This window comes from Hermetia illucens, chromosome 5 (genome assembly GCF_905115235.1).
Source record: "Hermetia illucens chromosome 5, iHerIll2.2.curated.20191125, whole genome shotgun sequence".
Lineage (NCBI taxonomy): Eukaryota > Metazoa > Arthropoda > Insecta > Diptera > Stratiomyidae > Hermetia > Hermetia illucens.
The window spans coordinates 9,875,592-9,894,046 of NC_051853.1; the positions used below are offsets into that span (position 1 = coordinate 9,875,592).

An 18,455-nucleotide genomic window follows, 5' to 3' on the forward strand; every position below is an offset into this window, starting at 1 on the left:
AAGCGTCCGACGAAAGTCCGGCATCGTCTCATTCGGCGTAAGATAGACACTAAAAAACGTTATCCCTGAACACCGAATCTAGACAAAGCCGTCCCCTCGGCCTTGGGCAAGAACCCCCAGGAGGGTGCCGTCCCGAACCCAGATGGCAGCGGTACCTGATATGTGTGAGTGCCATGAAACTGGGCCCTTGTTTCGGTACTGCTCACTGATGAGTACTAAATCAGCTGTGGGCTCCGCAACGAACTGCGCTAGCAACTCGTGAGCGGTTGCACTCCGGTGCATATTGATTTGTAGGATGCGAATCATGTTGACCGTATCCTAGCTCTTTCCAGTTCTGCTCTGAAAACTGGACACCGCCCCGATCCCGCAAGTGTGCGCAATGCTCGCATCAGTCGCGCCACGGTCCCTGCATAGGACGCAGCTTTCCTTTTCATTGCAGGTGTTGGCTTTATGGCCTGCCTGACCGCATTTACGGCATGCTGTCCTTCTGTCAGGTCCCCGACAGTTTGCAGATGTGTGCCCATAATCCAAACATCTGTAACATTTGGTTGGAGCGGCCCGAATTCGTATCCTACACACTACCCAACCAATTCTTATTTTCCCGCTGTTTAGAGGCTTCCTCGCGTATTGCTCGGGAATTTCCACCACAGCGAGTTTTTGGCCTTGAGAGTTTGGGGAGGTGATACCAATCCGGACATTGGTTACTTCCGGGCATTCGCGTCTGATGGCCTCTTCTACCTCGTTCTTTTCCGTGAGACAGTCAAGTTCTCGGATTTCTAAAGCACACGTGGGTTTCAGGCTAGAAACCAAAGCTTTTTCCCCTAGAAGTCCCTTGACTGCCTCACAGAACGTGACTTTATTTATTGTCTTCGGGCCTAGTTCGACTAAGACTCCACCACCCTTCCGCTCCGTTGTCAACGACTGGTTGACCGCACACTTCGGTCACCTGATCGCCAAAGAGCAGATAGATCTACGGCTTCAAACCTTCTGGTCCTTACCAACTTCGTTGTTAAATGCTTTAATTCACGACAGGAGATACATGTTATTTATACTGATTTCTCCAAAGCCTTTGATACCGTTGACCATAATATTTTCCTCTCTAAACTCTCATTACTCAACTTTTCTCTCTCAGTCATCTCCTGGCTTTCTTCCTATCTCTTATACCGTCCTGCCAAGTTTCTTTTCATGGTTACTCGTCTCGTTCCTTCTCCCCTTTCTCTGGTGTTCCGCAAGGCTCTATACTAGGCCTCCAACTCCTCCTTTTTTTATCAATAATCTCGCTATTCTCTCAGTGGTCAACCCCTTTCACTACTGACCTCCTTCCAAGACCTGAATGTAATATTCGACGATAAACTTCATTTCAATTCCCACTTCGTTGACATCATCAATAGAGCTTCCTAAATGTCTGGTTTTATCCTACGTTCCTCCTCCGACTTCACCTCAATTCAGCCTTCTTTAACACTCTTCCATTCCCTTGTCAGAAATATCCTTGAATATTGCTGTGTAGTCTGGCCTCTTCCTGCATCCGTGACTGTCGCGCTCTTGAAGTTGTACAACGCAAATTCACCCGGACCCTCTTTTACCAAAAAAACCTTCCACGGGTTGACTATCCGTCACGACTCCGCACCCTCAATCTCCCCTCCCTGCAGCAACGCCGTATCTTCCTTGATATGTGTACTCTTTTCAAACTCTGCAATTGCCTGATGGACTGCTCTGCCAACTCGGATATTACTTTCCGCATCGTCTCTCATGGCACACGTAGTCCAGACATTTTTGAAGTACCCTTCGCGGAGCTCGAGATTTACTCCCACTCCCCGATTCCGAGGCTATGCCGGTCCTACAACGCCCTACAGATTTGGTCCTTTGACTCTATCTCCTTCATTTACTTGCTCCTCCCTCTGAGGACAATAGGTAATAAGGAACTTGTTTTCTGTGTATTGTCCTCATTAAATAAATAAATAAACCTGGAAACAGCTCTACTACCAAACCCTATCTCCATCTGCAGATGGAGAAAGATGAAGGGGAGTCTCCGCGCCTAAGAACGGGACAAATTGTACCAACTGGCCCTCTAGGTTGGGTATTGGGTAGCGCTGACCGCTCTACACGGAAAACAACTTGTTGCGAAGTCAAAAGAAGAGCCTAGGACTGGATGGATTTTACAATGCCCAACCCGGCAACGAATACCGACGAAAGATTTACGCATTTTCTATGAAATGTGCGCTCTCTGTACAGATCGGATGTTGTCCAGGAGCTAGCCGATACCTTGCCCCAATATAAGGCTGATGTAACAGCCTTGATGAATGTCAGAACATATAGGGGGTGAACATAGACTCGAATCTAGTGATCCCGTTGATATGGTGCTCCGGGCATAACCGAATAACAACACCACCTAGTTTTACCAACAAGTCAGCAAGATGAAGCCTTATACACCTCGACGCTCATCCTGCCGAAACAAAGAGGGATCTGATTTCCGACAGAATGGGCATATTGGAGCCATGAGCGACGATCTTTGTGCCCTCCAAGAGCCATAGCCAGCTGTCCATTACCTATAACTCCTGGTAGAGGAGAGACAACCCCTCCCTGTGGGTAACCCCTCAGACACCCTGCTTCAATAGACTTCTATCCAACTAATATGTGGAACATTCTCCTTCGCCTTCGATGATCATAAATGGGCCTAAGGCCATGTCCTTTGACAAAGATCCGCTTTAGTTTTGAGGTTGGCTCAAGAGAGTTGGTCTCTTCGCAAAAGCGTCCCCATGATGATCGTTTGACCGACCTTATGCTCTTCTTTAGAACTTTTTGGGCCTTTTTGTACCGAATACAGCAAGCGGCTGAATCAGACTTTAGAGCTCGATTGAAGAGCACCCTTGCCGTTCTCCTCTGCTTCGCCAAATCCGAGTTCCACCATGGTGTTTTACCCTTCTTTAGCATCATAAGTGGACAGCTCTCTTCGAAATCTTCTCTCATGCTTGTTGTGATCATCTAGGTTGTCTTCTCAATTCCAGATTCCATGCGTGTTCCAGGGATCGTAACTTTGACGCTCAGTTTTGTTTTGTTTTGGATTCCAAAGTAGAGTGGGAGGAGGTGGATCCATGCCCATTACGAAATCAATGCGTCTGTGTCTGTCTCCGAGAGCGTCACATCGTTTGATACTCTAGACTCCCTGAAAAGAGCCACAATGTCAGGAGATGCCACCCTGATATCGATGACCTCTTGCCTGACCACATTGAAGAAATTTGAGGAATGAGCCCACATTCCCCAAATTGTGGATCTGCAATTCGGTTCCTACCAGAGACTCAAATAGTCTCGATTCTCTCGCCTTTATGTTGCAACGTCCCCAGCATATATGATTGACATCACATCCTGCTATTATTCCCATGTCTTTACTTTTGGCATATTGGGTAGCTCTGATGAATGTTCCAGCTTTGGCTGCAAATGAAGACTAAACTGTTGCTGGCCGAACTTTCTTTGCAGCCATTTGAGCCGAAGAGTTGGGATCGTCAAAGGACCGCTGCCGTTTTGGTTTGCCCTTAGCCGCAGGTGCCCCAGATGACCCTTTCCCTTCAACATTAGCACAACCCGGGGGTTGTATTTTGCCTGAAGGCTTTTTGGTCGGGGGCATTGTTTTGCCCGGAGGCTGTTTGCTATCCGAAGACAGATGCTTACCCGTAGGTAAAACTTTAACCTCAGCAGGTGGTTCTCCTAGTGCTACCTTTAGATTCCTCCTTTCCCCACAAATCAGTGGACAGTGGAAGAATACATCTTGTGTGTCCTTTCCGACTCCATCGCAATTTGAGCAGTCGAATGAGGTGCCCAGTTTAAACCTGTGCAGGTACTGCCGATATTCTCTGGCCCCGTGGGAAACAGCATGAGATTATAATTATTCTCTCGGTGTCGTTTTTTCAACCACTCCTTGATGGTAAGCATGAGCTTTTGAGTCCACCGACCCTTTCCCGAGCAGTCCCACTGCTCATCTATTTACGGATCTCTCCCTCTCACCGTTCTTCGTCTGGGATAAGGAGAGATTGGCTTCGCCAGCTCATCTGCTAGGATGTCAATCGGCATCATTCGCAAGACGACGAATGCTGCATCATCTGAAAGAGCCCTGAAGCATACCCTCAGGGCTGTCCTCTCGTAAAGTGCACTCAGTTTGTTAACTGATATCCGCAAGGCTTCCCTCCAAACTGCGGTCGCATAGAGCATGACTGAAATCACCACCTTGACTATAAGCAACCTAGAGGTATATCGTGGCTTTCCCACGTCCTTGTCACGCTTCGAACAACTCAGCAGACATGTCCGCTCTAAATTTCACGGCAAGCTTAAGGGTCTTATTCGGTACCACGTCCAAGCAGGGGCTTTGTTGTCCCCTATTCTACCGCAGATTTCTTGCAACTGGTGGCCGGAATGTGTCGGTGCCCTCCCCTTGCTGTGGGAATAACCCCTGGAGGATTTTCAAGAAGAGGCTGGGACGCGTGATCTGCGGAAATGAACGACCCCTGAATCGTCCCGTCATGATTCTATAAGCACCCCCAGCTTCTGAGCAGAGCTCCATAAAGCATTTAGTCTTGCTTCGCTGGATGGTGAGCTTAAGCGTGCCACAGGTTGGTCTAACCATATCATTATGAAGGTCTGCTCATCCAGAGCTTTTGTAGACCGGCCTGACGTTTTTCTCGTTTCGTATATAATGGTCCTCTGCCCTATGGCTCCACCTGCAGTTCAAAGAAGATTGCCTGGTAATCGCTGTGGGTATAGTCCTCGCTGGCGCACCAGAACATATCACTCGCCACGGCCGCGGTCAGGAATACTGGCAGAAAGGAACTGCTTCGGCTCGTCCGTTAAGGACTGTTTCCCAATAGGTTCACACTTGAATCTCAGTCTTTACTCCCCTTGCCCCTTCGTTCAGGGTTGAATCATCATGATCTAAGTGTTTTTCATTTCTTTTGTTTTTCAAGTTTTTAGTTTCTTCATATTCGGCTGCCATGGCCTTTGTTTGACCGGGGAAAATAAGTAAAGATCGGCAGAATTGGTTTTGCCGAGACAAGGGTGGGGGGAAATTGGGGGTCGCCTGGAACCCAGAGTTCACCGTTCACGGCCACATCTTGACCTCTGTGACCAGTCAATCCTCAGCACAGTAGTCATATCTTAGTTTTGGATTTTGATTACCGTTTAGCGTGTCACCTCTGGTTTCCCGAAGAATCCTCCTTACTGAGCTCCATCATCACTACAAGGTAGGTCATCTTCGAGAAAGCGCTTTCCCTTTATAATCCTTTGAAATAATTATTAGCAATCAATGTGCTTTTGATCTGAGAGTCTAATCTGATTGGTTACTCAAATTGAGGGCCTGTTTGTTCCCAAACCTTTTTTAACCTTCCTTACATTCGGTTCGGGATCGCCAATGATCAAGAGAATCCTTGGCACTTCAGGTTTTTCTACTGGTTTATTGCCTATCACCATCCAAGTATTGGAACTGATGTGGTTCTGGAGGCTAAGATGTTGTAGCAACACTATCCCATTCCTCCCCTGGAAGCCTGAGAAAGCACTCATTCGTGGGTAAGACTTTAACTATAACAGGCGGCACAAACCCTTGTATCAGAAATGTTGACAGAAGAAGTCTGCTTCAGTCAGCTCATTTTGGACTGATTCACAACTGGATTGGTTCCCAGACTTATTTCTTCTATCGGTGGGCCCTCACACAGCTTTAGTTTGTCATGGAACGATCTCGGTTGAGCCCTTTTTTTTAGAGACAAGCCACAAGGCTAGTTCAAAATGGAGATTACCTAGTACTGAGGGAAGATCGTTGGATTTCGAAACAAGCATCAGGATAAAGTTGAAGGTCTTTATTTCGCAGTATTATTGTGGGTATCCGGATAGCTCACTGGTTAGAACACAACGCTGTTGTACGTCAGTGGTGGCAATATCAATAATATACGCGGAGCGACCCGTCTTGTCAACTAATAGCACGTCAGGCTTGTTGGGTGGAATGTGGCGATCAGTTCGAACTTGCCGCTCCCAGTACATACTGCAAGCAGAACTATCAAGTACTGCTTGCAGCTCATATCGGTAAATCGGGCATGTTCTCGTGATCAGCCCATGCTTATATGCAAGGTTTTGATGAATCACAGCATTGTACCTGTTCGAAAAGCGGTGTCATTACAGTGCAACCAGAAATGAGATTGGCCAAAGTCTCTAACGCGGACCACACATTCTGCACTGGTCGTCCTCCGCCCGTTCTTTCATTATGAGCTTTTTATAAGCCCAGGCGGTGACCACACCGTCCTAAATGGCACACATGAATCCCTCCGTCTCAGCAAAGAAAGAGCCGACAAATCCAAATCGACAAATGGCTGTCAAAGAGAATTCACGTGTTAACTGTGCCGCTCTTGGTCTGACTTCACCCCACTCAGAGGATTGGAAGATCGATCCTTCAAGTTAAGTCGAGTCAGTGCAGTCTGCGTTACAAACAGCCGTATGTAAGGGACTCGCCTGCCCTTGGCGGTGATGTTGTACCATTACTTCAACCACGCCTCTGCCTTCGATGTCATGACGTAGACTACATATATTTTAGTTTATTCCAAACCCATGCCCTCTAACATCTTTCAGTAGTCACCAAAGGAGACTCAACGAATCCCCATGGAAGATGCCTCTCCGTATATGGATAGGCTCTGAGGTATTAGCACCCTCAGATGAACGCACTGATAATACCACCTTATAGCGCTTCCATTACTGTCGCCAAAAACTTCGTTAGTTTGGGATCAATGCGATACTGAAGTAGGACATCGATTAGGCTGATATAGGGTAGGGTAGGTAGGTAGGTATCAGTGGCCGCTCCGAGGAGCCCAATTAGCGCATTGATGCACCGTTTTGATGCAACAAACTCCTAAGACCGTGACTGTTGTTATAGGAACAGGGAAGCAGAGTCCAGCTGGCTCGGATCTTCAGAGCCAACCCGTAGCATTCACGAAGGAAAGCAGCTCTCCGACCCTGCAGCTAGAAATGTCTCTGAGGTCCCCAAAGAATGGTTTTCCCAGTGTCCGTAGCCTGACTCGAGCCAGAGCTGGGGAATCGCAGAAAAAGTGCATGAGGGTTTCCCTTCCTTCTCCGCAGCTTCGGCAATGCGAGTTGTAGGGTAAGCCGAGCCTAGCGGCATGGTCCCCTATGGGCCAGTGCCCCGTGCAGACCGCCGTAATCTTGAATGCATTTGCACGCGTCTGGCACAGGAGCTCTCGTGATCGGGCTATGTTATAAGTGGGCCAAATTTTCCTTGATTTGGCACAGCCTGTAAGCCTTCGCCATCTCAGGCCCGCGGCTGCTAGGTAGTGCGAGTAGACTCCGCCCCAAACAGCCGCCAGCGGAACACCGACTGTATTCCCCGAGGGACTGACAAGAGCAGAGCCTTGCCTGGCCAATCCGTCAACCCGCTCATTCCCCACTATGTTCCTATGCCCGGGAACCCAGAGGAGAGTGATCTTGAATGTGCCGCCCAGATGGTTGAGCGTGTCTCTGCACTGCCCCACCAACCGGGAAGATGTCGTCGTTGAGTAAAAGGCCTTGATGGCCGCTTGGCTGTCGGTCAGAATGGCTATGTTACGCTTGGGGCTCGAATCACGCTCCAGCCATCGACAGACTTCCAATATCGCCAGTACTTCCGCCTGGAATACACTGGCGAAACCTGGGAGACCATACGACTTGGATACACCGTGTGTATTCGAGAAAACCCTCGCGCCGACTCCATAGGTCATCTTTGATCCGTCCGTAAAGAATACTGTGTCATAGTCTTGCAACACGCCGCCGGTCTTCCACTTTGCCCTGGTTGGAAGGTCCACAGCAAAGTTTCGCGTGAAGTTCAACTTGCGTGTGACATAGTCCGTGGAGGATGTCCAGATTTCTCGAGGTATTTCATCTAGAATGTTGCTGTGGCCGTAGGACTTCGCTGTCCAGCATCCGGACTCACGTAGTCTGACGGCACTGCACGCTGCAACATATTTTATGTGGAGGTCTAGGGGGAGGAGATGCAGGAGTACATTGAGAGCATCTGCCGGACAGGACTGCAGAGCCCCCGTAGCACCTGCACACGCGGTTCTCTGAATCCTATTAAGCTTCGTTCTATTGTATTTCTTCTTCAAAGCCTGCCACCATACAATAGATCCGTACGTGAGGATCGGACGCACTACCGCGGTGTACATCCAGAGAACCATCCTCGGCCGGAGACCCCATTTCTTCGCAAAGGTTCTCTTACAGACATAGAAAGCTATACAGGCCTTCTTAACCCTCAGTTATATGTTCAACCTCCAATTTAGCTTAGAATCCAGGATTACGCCCAGATACTTTACATTAGAGGAAAGAACCAATCTTTGTTCATTCAGCCGTGGTAGATGGAATTCTTGGTGGTGAACAGCATCAGTTGCGTTTTGGTTGGGTTTATGCTGAGTCCGCATCTTGCGGCCCACAGGCATACCTTTTGCAACGCTCCTTCCATGATGTCGCTCATAATGGACAGAAACACCCCTGATACTAATATCACCAAGTCGTCGGCATACGCCACCACCTTCACCCCGCTGCTGTCCAATGTACGTAAAATTTTGTCCATTACTATTAACCAGAGCACCGGTGAGATAGCACCACCCTGGGGCGTGCCTCTGTTCACAGCTCTGGTCAAGTGGTTGCCTCCCAGATCGAACTGGATTATTCTGGTACTCAGCATGGATATAATCCAATGCGTGAGATACCCCTCCAATCCAATACCGGTCAAGGCTTCCTTGATGGCGTTGGTACTGACGTTGTTGAAAGCTCCTTCTATATCCAAGAAGGCAGCAAGGATATACTGCTTGTACTGCAGCGACCGCTCAACCGTGCCAATTACCTCGTGGAGGGCGGTTTCTGTGGATTTTCCTTTGAGGTAGGCATGCTGGGACTTAGAGAAAGGCGTTCTCTCCATAATAATAATAGTAATAATCGTTGGCGCAACAATCCATATTGGATCTAGGCCTTGAAGTGTGTTAGAGCACTTCGTTCAAGACCGTAACGGTACACTACAGTATACTGTAGCAGGCAATGTGGTCAGCATTGCGCTCGCCCGAGATTATTACCCTGATTTGACTCAGGTATTCATTCACAGCTGAGTCGACTGGTATCCGACGTCAAATCACGATGCAAATTCCACTGTCACCAGTGAGATTTGAACCGTGACCTTCCGCACGACAGCCTTGTGCTCTAACCACTCAGCTATCCGGACACGTTCTCTCCATGATCGTCCTTAAGTGAATGTCCAGGACGCGTTCTAGGGTCTTCAGCACGAAAGAGGTCAGGCTGATTGACCGAAAGTCCTTCGCGGACTCATGACCTCGCCTGCCGGCTTTCGGTATGAAAACCACCCGTGCGCGCCTCCAGGACTGCGGTACGTATCCTAAAATGATGCAGCTCCGGTAAATCTCAACAAGCCATGGCACAACCCTTTCCTGCTGTTTCTGTAGCATGACTGTCATTATGCCATCTGGGCCTGGAGATTTGTATGCGGAGAAGCTGTTTATAGCCCAGCCGATCCTATTCTCGGTAATTACCGATTTGATAGTCTCGCACAGCTGGGATTGCCGCAAACCCTCCAAGCGAGGTTCTGACTCACAGTCCTCCTCGCTGGAGGGAAAGTGCGTTTGCACCAGCAGCTCCAAGGTTTCACTAGAAGATTCCGTCCAGGAGCCTTCCGACTTTTTAATGAAGGATGGACTCTTATATTCCTTGGACAGAATCTTATTGAGCCTCGCGGATTCACTAGTGCTTTCAATGTTCTGACAATAGTCTAGCCAAGACCGCCTCTTGTCGGTCCTGATGGCCAACTTGTACTTCTTTAGGCAGTCCTTATATGGCTGCCAGTATTTTTGCCTGTAGCAGATGTTGAAGATTTCTCTGGTCAGCTTCCTGAGACTAGAGAGATCTTCGTTCCACCAGGGCACGAGACTTTGAAGGCGGTATCAAGAGCCTTCTCCAGAGTCTCGACCTTTGACTCCAGTTCGTCTGTCGTGCCAATCCTACCAATTTGCGCACCGGAGAGTTTGTTCTTAATTACCTGACCAAGCTTTCTCCAGTCGATCCTCCGGGGGTCTCTAAAGGGCTTGGGAACCTCTGCGGCGAGATCTAGACTGAAGAGTATCCAACTGTGGTCAGAGAACGATCTCTGGTCAGACACTCTCCAGTCCTCCACCCTAAGAATCCCGTTGTCTGCTATTAGGGTGATATCAAGGACCTCCTCCCAACCGTCACAGTTCTCCGAGCAGGGGAAATGAAAGGTTGGTGTACTGCCCCTGTTACACACCGATATAGGGTACACTGTCAAAAGCCTTGGCATAATCGACTAACTAAAGAGGTTTCTTTACTCTCTAGTTACTTGTCCTACAACTACTGAGTCAATAATGAGTTGCTCTCTGCAACCTCTTGGCCCAATTCGGCCGCCCTTCTGCTCCTCAGACAGAATGTTATTATTCTCGAGGTGCGTATTAACCCTTCCCCTAATAATGGACGTTATGAATTTGTAGAGGGTTGGTAAGCAAGTAAGCTTGTCTAATCTAATCTAGTCTTGTGTCCGCGAGATCCTGCACCATGTCCTTTTTAGGGATAAGGTAGGTAATTCCCATAGTGAGGAAGGGTGTGAAATCCTCCAGCCGACTAATCACCTGATTTATGCTATGTGCCATCCGACTGTGAATACTGGTAAATTTCTTATACCAGGAATTCTACACTCGATCCAGACCTGGGCTCCGCGAGTTCTTCAAGCTGTTTATGGCTCGTCAAACTTCCTCTTCGATAACATCTGCAAAATTCATGCCAGTTGTATTGGCAAGGCGGGTGCCTTTGGCGGTGATCTATATCAGCATGCTGACCGGGTAACCCCCAGAGCTCACCCCAATATTCTGTTCTGTCTGGACACTCTCTTGGGACCCGTCAGTGATCTAAAAAAAACTCCGCTCGTTCCTCGCGTGTTGCATTCTGGACACGTCTGGAGTGACTTTTGTTATACCGTCAGAACTAACTGACTGTATGCGGCAGAAAGTGCTGCTTTAGTGTGTCCAGAATTTCAACTACGGGTGTTTTACTGGGGATGGCACAGTTCTGGTAAACCCCCTACACTTTATTCCTCACCCATCTGCTGGCATTGCCAGAACTGATTTGAATCAGTCTACCAATGTCCGGCTTTCCATGGTGGATCTCTTGTAGCTGTAGAAGCGACATATCAGCATACAGCCGAGATGCAATCTCATCATTGATTTGAGATAGAATTCTCGGAGTTGCTGAAGATACATAGAGTCTGGGAATACCTGGTGTTTCCAAAGGATCTATTTCAAACCTCAGCGGAGACCCCAGCTAGACGGCGGAGACAAATGCTTCGGAGAGTACTGAAACTGTTATTGTTTAGGATAAGTGAGGGATCCTAAGTCCACATCGACTAGATGTTGCACCGCACCAAATGGAGAGCAACTTACTCTCACGTCTTTTTAGTCCACGGATCCCTCGTTTGGGGCGTGGCACCCAAGTATTCAAAAAATATAGGGACAAATGGTTTCGTTCAGGGCAGAGGCAACTCGTCAGCCGCTGCCTCACCTCTGCCCTGGGAGCAGCATGACCTTGAGTGGCAACAGATGGAAAATTTGGTCCGGTCTAATATCAAGTGGATGTGGACTTAGGATCCCTCATTTATCCTAAACAATAATTTAGCTTTAGCCTAGCTTAGGCTCAAACTATTGGCGGTTTCTTTTGGATATAATTCGCGCCCTTGGCGTATTTTTCCGAATATATAAAGGAGCGTTTTCCATCGGTTGCCACTCACGGTCACGCTGCTCCCAGGGCAGAGGTGAGGCAGCGTCTGACGAGTTGCCTCTGTCCTGGACGAAACCATTTGTCCCTATACTGAAACTCTTGCCTTCAGTACGGCGTGGTGTTGTTGATGCCGCCGCCTCTGCCCCCATCGACTCTTGGTCATCAAACTGATTTCCTCTTTAACCAAGTTACTTCTTTCATCATCATCATCATCAACGGCGCAACAACCGGTATCCGGTCTAGGCCTGCCTTAATAAGGAACTCCAGACATTCCGGTTTTGCGCCGAGGTCCACCAATCCGATATCCCTAAAAGCTGTCTGGCGTCCTAGCCCACGCCATCGCTCCATCTTAGGCAGGGTCTGCCTCGTCTTCTTTTACTTCTTTCGATCCTAAAAATATGTTTTTCTCTTTTAAGAATATGAAGGATCGCCACGACGGATCGGTCAAGGGTCTCCAGAAGGAGGTCACCAATCGATACAACTGCACTTACAACGGTCCAAGGTCTACACGGCGTCAGCTCCGTTGCATGCAGCTCGGCCTGGCTTTCCACAAGTAAAATTAAAATCACATGATCCTTTCCTAAAGCAATTTACATGTCCATCCTATTCTAGAGGATATTCTCGCAACCGCCTGAAACGCCCTCACCAATCGGAAATGATGCGCAACAATCCAATACTGAGGATACAAGTAACGACGTTTCCGAAATAGGAACTTCATCGGATTTCACATCATCGGAGAAACCAAAATCATCCACTTTTGATTATCTCTATGAGTTCTCTGAAACAAGGAAGGTCCTTGAAGAATTCTTCAAGTGTCCATCAAACGAAGAGAAACCCGTGGAGAATGGCAGCGATGTGGATAGCACAGTAAGGACTACTGAAAAGTTCACTTTTTTCTTGAAGCCTGACCTAATATTATCACTGTCCTTCCTATAGGATATTCACTACGATTATGGAGTTAATTTAGAAGCAGATGTAAATAATTATATCGAACAAAGGATCGCTAGTAGCCCCATATCGAACCATCAGCAAGAAGACGAAATCGATTGCAAAAATGAGTCCGAGAATGGTTTGGATACCACAAACAACAAAGAAAACCATGATATTGACTTCTTCCTGGAATCAGCAAGTCGAAGTAGTGCTGATATCCTAGAGCAACATGATGGAATAAATCAAAATCGGGTACCACAAAGGACATTCCGCTATTCTCCTGAGACGACGGACTATGATTCCAACTGTGGAGATCTAGACAGTAAAAAACTTTACAGTACCAGTTTAGTCAAATCTTTTAACAACCCTTTGCAAATACCAGGTCTTTCAGGCGAATACAACGGGGTATCTCCCTATACGAATTATGCAAAATACTATGCCAGCATGCCCGTGTTAGAAGATGGACTCTCCAGTGGACATGCGTCTGACACAGAAAATAATAATCAACCTTCGACGGGAATTTCAATACTCATGGATATGAAAAGGACCTCAGAAAACCAGGAGAACCGCGAAATATCTAACTCCTCTGACTTCTTCTTCAAAACATCTGAAAGTCCCAACAGTAAAGTGAAAGAAGAGACCATTCGCGAACCGACCAGACTTAGAAGTCCAGGGAACCATAACAAGGTTTTCAAAAATATTGATCCTGATCTGGATTCCTTATATTCGATAAGTGAGTATTCTAGAAAAGATGAAAGTATGCCGCATGGTTAGTGTTTGACAAATTCCAGGCGTTTTTCACCGGTCCGATATGATACAACTCACGCCTCCGCCTCCAGCTCCTGCACCGCATCGTAAAACTAACTCGCTTATTTGTTCTGAACAGCAGAATTCCGAAGCAAACACAGCTGCCTTAAAAGACTTGCACTCATCCCTTTCGCAAACTCAACCAATACGCCCAACAATGACTAAAATCCTAACAACTCCCCTCATTCCGACGGTGGACAAACAACGTAATACAACTGCACCATCACCTCCGCCCCCTCCTCCTCCTCCTCCTGAGAAGATCGCGTCATCCCCTATTCTATGCTCTCCCGTTTGGATTCCTCGACAACTAGACAATTCAAAAAACAGTAATTACGGTGATTCTGTGGATCATCATAACAAAAATCTAAGTGCCGACGAAGAAGACGTAGATACCGATCTGGAGACAGATAGACTCTTGGGTCATCAAAGGCTTGACGATCAAGGATTCTACGATGAAGGGAAATCATGGGAACGAAAACCACGATCACTGCTCGCTTCATCGCTTTCGAAATTCTCACCAAAAGTGCAACCAACCAATAAGAACTCTAGTACGAATCTTTTACGACAAGGATTAAACTCATTGCTTCCTACCACTCCGGAATTAGCGCCGCCTCCTATTCCGAACAAAACTAGCACCAAACTTTTAGACATCGGAGATTCAACACCATCCCCTGAGCACATTGAAAAATCCCCGGAGAACAACTCAGAAACCAAAAATTGTATGACCGACAGTCCTGATGGATCGAGCAAGTCGAAAAAGGATAGCGAGAAGAAGGGAAAGAAAAGTAAAAACAAAGAAGGTAGCACTTGTAGATGATTATTAATATTGAAATGCGTTTCATTCATATTTTTTCAGTACTGATTGAAGGTGTACTGTTTCGTGCTCGCTACTTGGGCTCAACTCAGCTGGTCTGTGAAGGTCAACCTACCAAATCCACGCGGATGATGCAAGCCGAAGAAGCCGTCTCCAGGATAAAAGTAAGTTGTGTTCGGTATTTGTCAATATCACAGCTAGGTTTTCATCAGTAGCGCTAGTTTGAGCCCCAAATCTGTATGTATTGCATTAAATTTTTGAAATCTTTTAACAAATAATAGGTCCCTTACGGCCCCACGTTAGGAGCCAACTCTGTTCTGTACGCAACAAATGTGGCCCCACGTCGGGAGCCAACTCTGTTCCGTACGCAGCAAATGTGGCCCCACGTTGGACGCCATCTCTGTTACAATGACAGTCCAACGTTGCATCACCTTGGCACCAACAGGGTCACCAAAGCTGTCAACCAACCAAACTCCCCTAACAGGTCTGCCAGTCGTGAACACCGACTGCGCGAGATAATATATGGAACTGGACGGCACCTGCTGGAGCTAACCCGAATGCTAGCAGTTTGGCGAGATGTGGGCCGGGGTTCTTGGTTCTCACATATTATTTCCCTGTCAGGACACAGAGGTTTAATCATGTGCCTTGACTCAGGAGTCAACAGAATAAAGTTCATCCGGGGTAAACAACTCTACTAGAGAGGTGAAGTCTCGATACGGAGTAATACCACCGAAGACTTTATTCCGAAAAGAACTAAAATGTCAAACGGCCTTTTAAGGGGGGGGACTAAATCACAAAACCTTAACGCGGGGGATGGATGGGGAAGGATTAGCTCTGAACTGATTCAGACCAATGGCTCTCTTCTTCCTTTCTTCTTCTACCCCTATTTAATCTTGATTATGTCCATTCACTAAGCCGCGCTTCCAGAATGTCCAGCTTTATTCTTCGTCTCTCTTATCAATTCGCGGGCTCTAAGAATTGGGGCCAATTTGAAATTAATATGCACCTGAATGCAACCGCTCACCAGTTGCCAGCGGTGTTCAGAGGTGAAAGCTTAACTGGTGCTAATCCGCGAGCAATGCCGAACCAAGGACTCGGAGCCTTGCTGTCCCCAATACGTCTGCAGATTTCCCAAAGTTCCTCTTCGGTAACATTAGGGATCGAGAGGACGTCCTGCTGAGCTGCCAGTTGGGGTTCTCTTTCGTCCTGCTCCTGCTGCGGGAAAAGAGTTGTAATTATTTGCAACAAGAGGCGTGGGCATGTCACTTGAGGTGATTTTTGCACGCGGATCTTCTTCATTACAACTTGGTAGGCTGTACCCCATGGATTCGTATTAGCCTCCATGCAGAGCTTCTGGTAGCATTCCCGCTTGCTTCTTCGAATGGCCTTCTTAAGGTTGCTTCGCAGATCCCTGTATTCCTCCTCACGCTCCTGGTGCTCCGGCCTTCCCCTTGTCCTGTGGGAAAGTCTCCTCGCTCGAAGATAAGAGGATCTCAAGGCAGCGATCTCCGTGTTCCACCAGTAGTTTGGCCTCTTACCGTGGTGCAAACGTCTCAAACGTAGCATCTTAGCGTCGCATGCTTCGGTTACACGCTGAGGCAGCTGTGTGACCCTTTCCACCGCTGTTCCATCCGGATCATGGGCTCCCTCCAATGCGGCCAGGAATGTCTCCTCGTCGAAAGCTCCGATAGACCAGCCAACCGCCTTAGCCTTTCCACCTCCAGAGCGTCGTTGATTGCTTCCCCGGTTACCAATGCGGAGGAAGATGGCCTGGTGGTCACTGTGGGTGTAGTGCTCACTCACTTGCCAAGCCATCTCCCTCACCAGTGAAGTGGTAACAAATGTCAGGTCAACGATCGAACCCGACCCTCTTCCTCGAAGGGTGGGCACGCATCCAACGTTGGCCAGCACGATGTCCAGCTTCGCAAATGATTCTAACAGAATTTGAGCTCTGGTGTTCGTCGATCGGCTTCCTCACTCCAGGGCCCACGCGTTGAAATCGCCCGCAATGATTTTAGGGCTGCGGTCTCTAGCGTCCAACACCAGACTGTCTAACATCTCCTCATATTGTGCTAAGGTAGGAGGAGGAGCGTAGCAGCTGTAAATATGGACACCGTTGACCTTCGCCCTTATAAAACCGACTGCCAGGGGGGCCATGACTTCCTGAATGGCTTGTCTTCCGCATGCCCAGATTGCGACGCTGCCAGACGCATCCACCTCCCCATTTGCGTGTGCGGTTCAGCTCCCTCCTATATACCGGACATCTGCTGCTTCCCGCAACATGCCGGTCGTCCACGCCCTCTTTCCCACTACATAGCATACACCGTGGATTTCCGGTGCAATCTTTGATGAGGTGGCCCTCTTCCCCACACTTCCTGCAACTCCTCGACGCAAAATGGCCGAAATCGAGGCATCTGAAGCATCTCTTTAGAGATATTTGCTCCCTGAGCCTGCACACGACCCAACCTACTCTTACCTTGCCCGCGGTAATTAACTTAATAGCTGATTCCGCCGGTAAACTAATAATAGCGGTCTGTGTGCCACCATATGCCTTCTTCATCCTTTTTATGGCACTCTGGTCTATATCGCTTAAGTTGAATTGTTGCTATAGCGCAGCACAGATGTCCTCCCGTGAGGTGACTTCATCTAGGTCCTTGCATTCAACCACTATCTCCTGTTTCCGAGCTCTTAGCTCAGCTTCCTCTCCTAGTACACTTTCCACCTTCTCGCGGAAGTTATCGGCCGACTTGTCGGCGGATCTACTTAACTCCAGCATCAGATCCCCTCTCTGTGTTCGCCTGATACGGCTCACACTATCCTCCAAATCCTTCAATTCTGGGTCTGACTTCGCCTTTCAGAGGATGTCAGCATAGGACATATTTCCCTTCTTGGAAATAATTATTATTTCCGGGCGGAGCTTCTTTTTGTCCCTTTTCCTCTTGTTGCTCACCTTAGTCCATTATTGGGACTCCGGGCGTTGGTTTCTTCCACGTTTGTAGGTGTTGCGGCTGCACTCATGAGATTACCGACTTTCGCGGGTACTCTCGCCGGCTGCGCCTTCTTTGGTGAAGAGGCTTTTTTCTTCTTTGGGACTTGCTGTGGTCCTAGAGGCTCGCTGGTACCGTCTCTTGCCCGTTTTCCTTTCTTCCTGCCTGCCTTATCATGGGGAGGCGTCACCTGCGTTTCCCTTGTGACCTTGCCAACTGACGCTTGGGAATTCTTTTCTTCGAGTGCCTTGATATAAGACAATTTAATGCCTCTTATCAAGGCTCGAATATTTTGGTGGATATTCCGCCTCTCCTTGATGAGCTGGCACAGTTCATTTATTCGTTCCCCGAGTGTAACGAACGCCATTCCGGTATGTTCCCGTTTGCTTTCGCGCCTTGCGCCACAAGGAATGATGTCGATCAAGGGACTATTCATGTTTCTTTTAGAGTCCCGCGACGAATCTCGACTACCAAAAAGAACCATTGTTCTCGGTGGTGATCTCCCAAGCTTCGAACTCCTCCTAAAAGGATCCGGTGTGGACCTAATTTGCGCTGTAGCGTGCACTGCTGTCAAACTATGTAATCCGAGCCCTAAGCATAACATTGTCATTCTGCTATTCGGTCATTAAAGCGTTGTACTCAATGGCGATATCCTTCAGGATAGTGAGGTCGTCAAGGAACGCGCTGGAAAAGAATGACGCTAAAAGTCACCCCCCTCTGGGTTCCCGGTCATAGGAACATATAGAGAAATGATCGGGCCGATAGACTGGCCAGGCGAGTCTCTGTTCTAGGCAGTCCCTAGGTGGGTTCAATCTACTCGCACTTCTTAAGAACCACTGACTTCAGATGTCGAAAGCCACCACCACCACCAGCACTAAGTCAAGGAAGGTTTGGCTCTCCTATAACAAGACCTGATCACAAGAGCTTTTGGACCAGGCGTGTGTAAGTAAGTACAAGATTACGACGGTCTGCACCTCGCTGAAGACCTTCGATGAGGGTATTCTGTGCTCGTTTTCTATACCTTTGCAAACTGTGCCTCTTTTGCTTATATGATCGACTTCCTCATAAGATTGGTAATGTTAGGCTGTAGTACGCGGTGTCTTTTGCTAGTT

General features: G+C 48.1%; 1 protein-coding gene across 11 annotated transcripts in view; it reads left to right on the top strand.

Annotated features, from left to right (window-relative positions):
- The window catches only part of LOC119657601, a 136,742-nt gene that overhangs the window by 98,735 nt on the left and 19,552 nt on the right, over nt 1-18,455 (top strand). For 10 of the 11 annotated variants that reach the window (XM_038064599.1, XM_038064589.1, XM_038064590.1 and 7 more), the window contains 6 exons: nt 12,222-12,358; nt 12,418-12,672; nt 12,742-13,057; nt 13,118-13,468; nt 13,527-14,342; nt 14,399-14,520. In XM_038064599.1, coding sequence (XP_037920527.1) covers nt 12,222-12,358; nt 12,418-12,672; nt 12,742-13,057; nt 13,118-13,468; nt 13,527-14,342; nt 14,399-14,520 — 1,997 coding nt within the window. The remainder of the gene's footprint in view (nt 1-12,221; nt 12,359-12,417; nt 12,673-12,741; nt 13,058-13,117; nt 13,469-13,526; nt 14,343-14,398; nt 14,521-18,455) is intronic. The other variant, XM_038064600.1, reaches the window with a different exon arrangement.